The sequence below is a fragment of the Dermacentor albipictus genome, chromosome 1, assembly GCF_038994185.2.
Source record: "Dermacentor albipictus isolate Rhodes 1998 colony chromosome 1, USDA_Dalb.pri_finalv2, whole genome shotgun sequence".
In the NCBI taxonomy this organism is placed as follows: Eukaryota; Metazoa; Arthropoda; class Arachnida; order Ixodida; family Ixodidae; genus Dermacentor; species Dermacentor albipictus.
The window spans coordinates 96,052,062-96,063,046 of record NC_091821.1 but is presented as its reverse complement, the minus strand read 5'-3'; the positions used below and the strand labels follow the sequence as shown (position 1 = coordinate 96,063,046).

Sequence of the window (10,985 nt, the reverse complement as noted above, 5' to 3'; positions counted from 1 at the left end):
AGTCATGCTAGGCTGTTGAAATGTATGTCCTGTTTTAATGTAAATATGTAAATAAACCCTGTACTCCTAGTCCTCGATGAGAGCAAGTTCCTCCCTACAACCACGTCCCAAGCGTGGGTGAGTTGGACGACGGCATGGGCCAGCTACCATCTATTTCATGCCCGACCCCAACCATTACAAGGCACAACCGTGCGGGTGCCATATCTTGAAAGCAACCTGCGACGTGGCCTAAGTGTGCGCTTAGTGCTGGGAAGTTCGTATGCACCGTGCTTTCTATGTTTCATTCGCATTGAAGCGAGAGATGCACAAAGGTCAATTCGATTACTGCTGCTGCTGCTATTCCTCACTCCAGAACTTTTACAGTGATTTTCCGCGATCATCAAGCGAGATGTGTTCATGTTTACCTGTACGCGCATGACACCGTGCTTGTTAATTTAGTTAAAGCACATTGGCGGGCTAGTTGCTTTGAATCCATGATAGAACGTGCAAGCACACTGAATGAGGATGTAGAAAGAAACACACACAGAGACAGCACTGTCTGTTTCTTTCTGTGTCCTTGTTCAGTAGTGCTTACACATTATATCATTGTTAATTTATTTAGTAAGCGAATGTTTACAAGTTTATACGGCTGATAAAACCACTATCCCTACTTTCTATAGCTATCTACTAATTTGCTAAGGCAATCAGTGCTTCATCTTTCGGGCGAAACTGCGTCTTTTTAAAAAGATCTTAATGCTGTTTTGCTCACATAGAACAACTTTACTAGCCCAAAAAGTGTTTCTTCTGGCATGCTCAGAACCATGTAGCAAAAAAGGTGAAAAAAAAAAATGCACTCACTTTTGTTTTCCTCTAATATTACAATGCAAATTTCCTCATGATCCCTCAACCTAAATTAATCAGCTGAGCTCAAACCAATTTTCAAACATTAAAACTCAGTTACACACATTTCTGGTGAGTAGATGCCTATGATACAGGAACAGTGGCATTAAAGATAGAATGAATATCTGTTTGTTTTTGGGCCCAAACGTCTAATGCATTGTACTGTACAAATTTCCATTATAGTCACCTTTTTGTTTTCGCGCTGTTTTTTAAAATTTATTTTTAAAATGATGGGTGTGGGCATTGTGCGAGTCTGTTATGAAGTGCACACAAGCACACACACTCTCTTTGTTTTGACTGCAAGGAAGAAACCAGGTCACAATTTTTTCCTAAGAGTAAAAATGAAATGACATTTCGAGATACAAACAGATCTCTCGTACACAATTGCTTTTTGGCTTTGTATATTGTAAGGAACCGTACGATTTTCAATTCCTCTTATTATGTGCTGCGCCGAGTGGCCGATCTCGGAGCAAAGGCAGAGCGGCGGGGGTCAAGCCAGTGATGAAGGGTGGAAAGGATGAAAAATGAATGGATATTAAAGGGACAAGTGGGTGCTTCATGTAGAGAGAGAGAGAGAGAGAGAAACGACACTTTGCATTCAGACCTAAAGCAGTATCATTTACTTCATTTTTTCACCCTGTTTTTTCTTCTCTAAGGCTTTTTCCCTTGCCTGAAAAAAAAAGGGAGGGGGGGGGGGAGAAAGGTGTGTAAAAATCGTACAGCAACAGGAAAAACATGCACAATACTATGTCCAAGATATGAAGGAAGAAAATTAAACTTGTTTCTAAAAGGCGACTCCAGTGATACTTCAAGTCAATCATGATACTGATGTGGGATTATTTGCTGATCATGGAATGGCATTCTTAAAATTGTGTCAGTTTATAATTAACTAACTGAAACTCTCTTGCAATGATGGTCTTTATGCACACTATCTGGCACTTCATGAACAACATTAAGAAGCCAATATATGTTGCAAAGCCTTGTTGGCACTGTTTGCATGTGTGAAGAACCTGTGTGTGAGGTAAACCGCATTACAGTCATGGTTGGCTGCAGTGCCAGAATCTCTTCACTACCACCACTGCTCTTTTAGACATCCCACCTACGGAGTTCCAGTTCCACAAGCAGCTTTGAGCACACTGCAATTCATGAAAAAGTCAAACAAACTGATAATGAACTAATGCAAGTTGACCAAGTGCATTTCATTTGGGTTGAGAACCAACACTGCTGGAACTGATGTGTTTTCTAATTTATCAACAGCAAAAAATTTGCAGAGGTTCCTTGAAATATAAAAGTAAAGAGATGATCTGACAGAACCTACAGCATTACATACTAAATAGTTGTGTTGCTGTGTGTGGCTTGCAAGTCATTTCCGCTGTTTCAATGTGAACAGGCTAATGATGCACAATTATGCAATATATGATGTATGCAAGATATGAAATAAATACACTACATAAATTAGTGAACAAAGAGATATCATACTGTGTTTATTAAAAGAAAAATTCACTACCTCCATTTAAAGGCAATCTGTTGACCGTTTTTCAATATATTCCTACAGGGTGCCCGCTTTTGCTGTCAGGGGGATAATAGGTAACATTTTGTTGATAGCCCTTGTCACAGCTCCACTATACACTGTTTTCATTTAATGGTGTCACTGTTGCCTATATTGCCAAGTTTGTGTTATAGTGCATCCCATGTTTTTTTTTGTTTTTTTCTCCCTTTCATCTCTCATCATCTATTACACTTGGAGTAGCATGCCAGGCCAGGTGCCAGGCTAAGCTCCCCAGTTGTCATTAAACTTTTCCTCTTCCCTGCACACATACACTTCGCGACACACTGACTGATGTGTGCAGTCTCCTTGCAGTTCATTATTAGGTAATACAAGTTCAGTAAACAATGGGTAAACTATGCAGTGCGAATAACATGGCAGTTAACATGGAAGTGTTCCAAGAGGTGACTGCCCAAGGCTAGTAGTCTCGAAGGGTGCAGCGTCGACTTTCTGAACAGTTTAGCTTAAAAGATTGAAAATGCAAAATACAATATTTTTTTCGGCCAACACTACAGCACCAGCTTGCATCAAATGCTTACTCCATTCCTGAATCCACACATTAAATCACCTGTGAAACAACTGACTCATTTGCCCACAGAAAAAATCTTTCTGCTCGACTTATTTGCCTCCCAAAGTCATAATATGGAGACTAAAGGCTTGGAAGCTGAATGCACAAATTTGAAAGCTGAAGAAAACCTAGTGATACATGCACACACTAATGTAGACTTGTGTTAGTTCAACTCCAGTTAATTCAGTTTTAGGTTAATTTGATCCTGACCAAAGGTCCCGGCCGGTGCCCATGCATTTATCTATGAGCCCAAACTTCCATTATTTCTATCTTAAAGTTGGCCTTCGATGGATAATTTGAACTTGACCAGCAAGCACGCACGCACCTGACCCTTATGGTGACCCCAATAGCGACCCTTTAAGGAGCAGCATTTGTCTCTGCAGAGCTTAGGGGACAGTGAATGCGTTGAACACACATCTCCAGTTGAAAACACCTAATTTTGCCCTGCCCTAAAAAGATTTCAAAGCAATAACCGCAGCTGACAATGTCTGATTGCAGTATTTACTTAATTCTAACACAGTTTTTTTTTTCAGGAAAATTGGGCCGAAAATTGCCTGCATGATGTATTCGGATACAAAACCAAAACCGCCTTCCGAGGCATTTGTATGCTTTATCTCATCTATGGTAGAGTATATAAGCGCGACTGAACCAGGTCGTAGAAAGAAACAGATACACAGACACAGTGCTTGTGTCTGTGTATACGCAGACACAAATACACGGACACAGCGCTTGTGAAGCGCTGTGTCTGTGTATCTGTTTGTTTCTACGTCCTTGTTCAGTCGCGCTTATACACTCTACCATGGATTTTAACTAACTAGCCCGCCAACGTGTTTTAACCTTCATCTCATATCACAAATGTTCTGCGGTGAAGCTGACTTAAAAAAACAATGCGGTGAAGATGACTTGGAGGACTGGCTGCTATTGTGCAACTCATATTACACCTTTGCCCCCATTTTTTTTATGCTAAAAAATTGGTTGGCCGTTAGATTTCTACTTCGTTTAGGAGCTTCACTGTCATTTCTATGTTAGTTATGTTGGACACATAGAGATTGGGTGCACATGTGGTTCGGAGGGGTGTTGGACTCTGGCATATGAATTGGCATGGTATAATATTTTTTCTGCCTAATCTTGCTTAATTCAACCTGCCAGATAATTTGGTCAATCTCGTTGGTCCTGTCAGGGTCGAATTAACGGAAGTCGACCACGTTAGCAAAGCCCCCTCCTCAGCCATAAGTTAATTTTGAACAGCATACTCTAAGCAAACAAAAACAAGCATGACAAGGAAGTGAACCTGATCACAGCTAGATTTTGCAGAGGCCTACCATTCACCAACCTTTTCTACTAGAGGCACAAGCTTCTTCTCTTCTGACAGGATTTTCAGAATCTCCATGATGAGTGGCAAATAGTTGTGCTTCCGTCTGATGTTCTCCACCTGGACAAGTGCATGAGACTAAGTGCCCTATGGCCAGCTGTCTTCTAAATAGCAACAATGAAATATATAGTACAACATGCACAGAACAAGGTTTCCACTCTGCAACTTAAGGAACAACTGCCGTGTGTGACATTCCAACACCCTCATACCTTGTATCGCTTACACTTGTTCTCTTCTTCTTGGATGAGCATGTGGAGCTTGCTTATTTCAGACTGGACATCGTCAGTTTCCATCCCACCAGACTAGAAGAAACAAGGTGTGTATTCGTAAAGACCTGGTTGTTATTCACATATCCTACCCTGCTCAACGACCCTTTACCAGTAGTATATACCAGCATTCCTTAAACATTATTGCTGCCAACAGACCCCTTGACAGCTAAAGGCATGTTTATTTCAGTCTGCCAGGATTATGTTATAGGTACCTTATGCATCACTTGTCTACAATCACTGTGAATTTTCTGCGTGCAGCAGCCACATTTTCTGCACGCAGAAAATGTGGCTGCTGAAGACAATAAAGTCGCAAATTAGCTTCAATGCCAACCCTTGAGATGGTGTAGTAGTGATCATGTTATAACATATCAGTCAGCCTCATCAAGCACTCATAGGGCACATCATGATAGTGGCAAAATCTGAGCACTTGACAATGTAATAGGGGAGAGAAGGTGAGATGTCAGAGAACGCTGCTTCTAACCAAAGCAGCAGAACACTGGATGACCACCCTTATCCCTTGCCAAATACAGAAAAACACGGAGTGAAAGAAAGAATGGCTGACGTGCACACAGCTTTCAGTGAAATGCCAATGGTGAGGTTTGGAACCACTGTACCGAGCAGACTGATGTGCATGAGCAGTTTGTGATGCAGTAAAACAACACAAAAGGGGCGCCAAAATTACTTTCTTGTCACGGTTGCCACCCCCATGGCCAACAGTGGCCCCTGGTGGCAGTTACCTCTGAATAAGACCAAGCTGATGCAACAGCTTGCCATGTACCACTGAAAGACCACAAAAGAAATGAAAAAAAAAATCACACATGCACATGCTAATTTATTCTTCAGCAGAAACCTTTTATATTCATATGGCTTGCATTACACGCTGTGTCACACAAGTGCACTCAAGTTAAAGGGTTAATGGCCTCTTTGTTCTGCTCTCATGATAATGAGAACTGCTCTGCTTACCAACGTTTCACGAGCGTGACATCTGATTCCTGCAAACGTCTGATTTCATACAATGCTTGATGTTCGCTGCAGGACACCAATGTAAAGAAATTATTTTGTTACTGCCACGCTACACGACTTTTCCACCACACCATCCCTCATGCACCGCGCCCCACAAACTCCTGTGCCACCCGTGCCTTCCTTCCCCCCTTGCCACCGTAATCGCGACCTCCAAGAAAGCTTCGCCTCACTTGCTTGGAGCTCTCGGTCTGCTTATGCCGCCACTCTTTCCTCACAACTCTCCCTCCCTCAGAACGTGAAACTAGTGCCGGAAGAGAGAAGCTCAAAATTCGTTCAAGTGAATATGCCTTGCAAGTTCACTGTCTACAATTTGTAAATTGCAATACGTGCCATTAAGCAATGTTTGTCAAATTAGGGGACATCCACAAACCTTCTCATACTCAATTATTGGGCTTTATCAGTTTTGGTCTGAAAGCAAGTTGGCGTAGTTTTGCACCTTGAATTGGCGCTGGAGCCTTCGCATGCTTTGTACAGTATTTTAACAATACTGTATAGAAATTACCGAGAGAATTTGCACAGATGATGCTAAAAAAGTAAAGAGATTAGACTGCTAGTAAAGCCTCTGCAGTAGATCAGCCTGATAATGACTGCGTGCTCTTGTGTGATTGAAAGCTCCACACGATGACAAAGATTTCTCAGAAGTTGTATATGCGCTGTAGAAATGCTAATGGATAAAAGCAACCTCCTAGAAGAGAAAATGAAGTTGCCGAACATAATCAAAACAATGTGCACTCATGAGCATGTGCTGATGCTTAAACTATTGTTAAAGCAGTGCAGAACTTGAAGCGGAAAATTAGACATCCTGACAAAAGTTTCAAAGTCTTCGCTGCGCTGTCATTTCAAAATTATGTGGCCAAGTTGAGAAAGGAAGACATTTTGCGTTGCTTGATTTAAGAAGTGCGAGGAGCATTGGAGGCCAGTGTTGATGAAACCACCTGTCAAAGTTTTATTATTCATTATTTTAAAGACTGCCTGATATGCCAGAAATTGCCAAATGTCAGCAAAAGTTAAAGTGCAATCTTCATTTCATATGGTGCATGGCAATGCTTGTGAAAGAGTTTTGCCACCAATGTTTAACAATGTGCCAAAAAGCTGTTGATCAAATAGATCAATTTCCTATGGCCCAGTGAGCAAAGAGTCCAACTCTAAAATTTCAGTAGGATGAACTCAGCCTTTTGTGTGCATTTCAGCTCATGCGAGAAACACCTTTCTATGATAAGTCCTACTGGTTTCTATTATTTCGAGGTGTGGGGGGAGGGCACCGTTGGGGGCAGTGAGATGCAGACACTACTTGTTCCACCAATCAGATTATGTTCTCAAGTCATGTTTACCCGGGAAATTCACTTAGACCTTTCTTCTGTCCTGCGTTGTTTTAAGTAGCCAAAGGGCAAATGGGTCCCATAATGGCACTAATTTGAAAGAGAAAAGCTGCTCTTCGAAATGAAAGCAGGATGTCTGTACTACAAAATGCAGTACAACAGCCACATGTTAAGAAGAAATTGCTGTTGTAGCATATACTGCTCAGGTTCAGCTCACATAGTAGGCATAGTACAAAATAGTAGGCATAGTATAAATTGATATTGTGACAAGAACACTGATTCTGCAAGTTTAAGAGTTCCCAGATTTATGATAGAGCAGCTGCACGTTCCAAAACCAGATTTTAAGATTATTAATTTTTTTTGCAATTCCTTGGTTTCAAAGACTCATCTTCTCTTAAAGAGACTCACAGACAACTGGGCATTCATGCTGTCCAACTGCTTTTGGTACAGAAGCTTCCGGTCCGTGATAAGTGCCATGAGGTTGAAGTGAATTTCGCCTTCGTTGTACCTAGAAGAGACATAGGGATTAGGTTTGTACTGTACAATGTTACAACACAGCCCATCCCAAGTAACAGTGTGGTAAGATAGTCTTGTATGTATGAGTACATTTTACCATAGATGAGAAGCAGGGTATTTCATGACATGTCATTGACAAAAGTCATAATATTTCATTTTAGGTGCGATATGTCTTCAAAAACAAATATTACAGCAATTTTTGTGCATAAAAGTGCCACACAGCTGATTAGTCTCGTCAGACTGCTAGGAACACTAAGGCTAAAAGCCTATGAAGCTGAATTTCACTGTATTATACATTTTAGGATGACGATAGGTTGGCCCCAGCCCCATGATTTTCGCCTAGCTAAGTAAGGTAAGAATGAATGAAGGTGAGAATGTGCTAGCCTGCACCAAAACTTCATTGAACTGATGTAGATATGCAGAGATGTTGTGGAAAAAAAAAAGTTATGCCATGTCTCGTCTACCATGCAACTCAACCTAAATTCCAATTACCTATCCTTACAGAGGTGACAGACAGGAACGACTAGACTTGGCTGTCACTATCCAGCAACACTCACATGTACTGTAGTGAGCTGTTTTGGAGCATTACCACAATCATAACTCAAGCCACAGGTAGGTGCTAAAAAGATGCCGACCACAAAATGGTGCAGCAAGAAATTGAGGGTGTCATGCTTGTGTGGGTCCTTCTCATTGAAAGTGCTGAAGTGTATATACAATGTATAAATGCTTTGCAGTGATGAAAATGGCAATACAAAAAAACTGCGTAGCTCAATCATTTAAGAAAGAGGCAAGACATTTCACGAAATTCTTCCTGGGTATTTGGTCTTTTAAGGTACGACTCCAGTGCACAAGCCTGGAACTTATTTCGCCTGAGACTTTTACAGCATGGAGCAACACTTAGACATGGTTCAGCAGCTTTGGCAGCGTTTCTGAGAGAAGTAGTCCTCAAGTTACCGTGCTGGTTGGTACTTTTAGCAATCATTGGCCCTTGCGCCATGAAACACTACATATTAGCTATCCCTGCTACCCTAAGTTCGCCCACAATTTTTGTTCCTGGTCTCAAAGAAAAGCCATAAGATACCTTATTTTGCCAGGGAAGTGGCCCCATTATTAGGGACTACCTATACAAGATGGAAAGGCAATTGGAAATTAGTTTTGGGTAGAATAGGTGGCAGAAGGTGTGCCCAAATTTCAATACATTCATTTTGGTGCCAGATTCGCGATTTTTCTCAGGATGGCCTAGCAAATCTGATCAGGTGCACATTAGTGCAGGAGAATAAATCAATTTTCAAGAGTCATGTTGTTTGCACATTATTTTGCAATGAAAATTCTGGCAGTCACAAAAGCACTGCAAAAGCTGTCTACCAGACATTTATTCTACAAAAACACCAATAAAGATTGCCACAAAAATTTACCACACTTACTGTTTTATCCTGCTTTCAATGACTGGCCTGACAGTGTCAAGCCAGTCTGTGCCTTGAGGAATTGGACCTAAAGTAGAAAGCAAAATTATATGCGTCAACTGTTAACAGAATACATTACAGGCGACTTAAGGGACCACTGCCATACTGTTCAACTATTGCTCAAGCAAGGTTGTGAAATTATCATGCAAGTGGGTGGCCACAAGAGTTGGGAAGCATAGTGAAGTATGCCAAGAAGCCAGAAGCAAAATTGGAATTAATTAAAAGCATTTTCCTGCTTACCAAGCTCTAATTCTTGTTGTATTCTTAGCACAGCATCATCAGTACATATGAGGTAATAATAATCGGAAGAATTGTACGCAGAGGTGTGCGAATATCAAATTTCTTTGATGCAAATCAAATACAGTAGACGACGGATTTTTTGGACTCAGAAAAATCAGACTTGTTGAATATTCCGGACTTCATAAATGCACCGTCAGGGTTCCCATAGAGCTAATGCATTTTCAGTACCGATTTTTGGATGAATTTGGGTGCCGAAGTTTGATTTTCCGTACTAAATTGCTCGTTCAGAGCCACGCTACCTGGTAATGAAAGCCGCCATGGTGGATTTTATGCTGGTTTGGCTTTGAGTGGCCCGCTCTATAGCCTTCAAGATTGAGATGCGCACGCAATCCCCACGTCTCGGAGGCCATGCCTGCTCTTGAGCGCTTTTCCTTGGAACCGCTGGTGGCTTGGATTGGATTGGTGTCGTGGCTAGGTGGCTTGAGCCACCACCCGATTTCAAGGGTTCAGCCTTATCCATCCATCCATCCATAGTGAACGGTCACCGTTGCTGCTTGTGTGCAGCGTGCTTGTCTCACGGGATATTCTCGCCTTTCAGAAATGAATTTTTACTGTGTGTTCTCGACGCTATGGCCCCGCCTCGCCGCTCTCCGTCGAACATCGCAATGAAGAAATACAGCAACTACGACACTTAGACTCTGCAAAATAAAGCTGCGATCATTGAACTCGTGGAGAAAGGACAGACGCAAGCTGACGTCGCGAAGCAGTTCCAGCTGTCCAAGCAAGCAGTTTCAGATTATGTTTGAAAGAAGAGAAAGATACTGTCTGCCTTCGAGAATTCGCACTTGAAGGATAAAAAAAAAAAAAAAAAAACCCGACCGCAAGGGTGATCATCTGCAGCTGGATGATGAATTTAATGGGCCCCTCACCAGGCCCCATAGCAAATTTTGGTTAAACACTAAAAGGTGTTACGTGTTCTCTAGGGAGCGTTCTGTTGCAAAAACTTTTCAAATCGGCTCATTCATAGCCGAGACAGAAATATTTCTGTGTCACGAACCCATGATTTCAGGAGGCAAGCTTCACTGCATAGCAAGACACTCTCTCCACTCACCCTCGTCTAGCCTCCGCAAGGGAAATTCCTTCCCTGCATTCTCCCATACTGAATCTTGAGGATTGCATGATGCATACGCCACGGGCCCCGCCTTCTTTTTTTTTCTCCACGCTTTTTTTGTTCTATTTTTTTTTCTTTTCGGGGCTGTGCACGATTTTTGCACACTGCGCACAAGGACACATGACTAGCGGCATAATTCAGCGCTACAAGAATACTGAGGCAGAAGAAGCGGATAACAGAGCATGATTACGCGCTGGAACATGGTAGAAAATGGCATAGTTTCGGTACCTGCGCACGTGACTGCACGACCGTGGGAACAAGCAGACGAAGCGGAAGTACATCTCTCTTGCTTCGGTGCGAAGTAAAATAAAAAACATGCAGACATTCCGTTTGTGTGTTTTATTATTTATCTAAACTTCAATTCGTCAATTGAAGCAATAGATCACGTAAATAACAGATGGTGCCTTGAATAATTCTCGAAGTCACGTGTCAGCACGAGTGACACTGCAGATCCGAGTATGTAGGTGCAGGGACACGAGTACGTCACCGTCCGGCTTGCAGCGCAGCGGCCGCAAAGAGAAGGGAAAACGGCGTTCGGATTGAAATTTCAGACCTTTCCGTGGCGTGTAGCGATGTAATTCATAGCAAACGCGATCATTGGTGTGCATTGTAAGCTCTG

General features: G+C 42.0%; 1 protein-coding gene across 2 annotated transcripts in view; it reads right to left on the bottom strand.

The window, feature by feature from the left end:
• Positions 1 to 1,476: 1,476 nt before the first annotated feature.
• Positions 1,477 to 10,985, bottom strand: part of Uch-L5 (ubiquitin carboxy-terminal hydrolase L5) — a 54,147-nt gene continuing 44,638 nt past the window's right edge. The window contains exons 7-11 of one of the 2 annotated variants that reach the window (XM_065432836.2): positions 8,917 to 8,983; positions 7,385 to 7,484; positions 4,575 to 4,667; positions 4,316 to 4,425; positions 1,477 to 1,549 (exon numbers count right to left, since the gene is read on the bottom strand). In XM_065432836.2, the coding sequence (XP_065288908.1) occupies positions 1,531 to 1,549; positions 4,316 to 4,425; positions 4,575 to 4,667; positions 7,385 to 7,484; positions 8,917 to 8,983 (389 nt within the window). In that variant the 3' untranslated portion in view covers positions 1,477 to 1,530. The remainder of the gene's footprint in view (positions 1,550 to 4,315; positions 4,426 to 4,574; positions 4,668 to 7,384; positions 7,485 to 8,916; positions 8,984 to 10,985) is intronic. The other variant, XM_065432835.2, reaches the window with a different exon arrangement.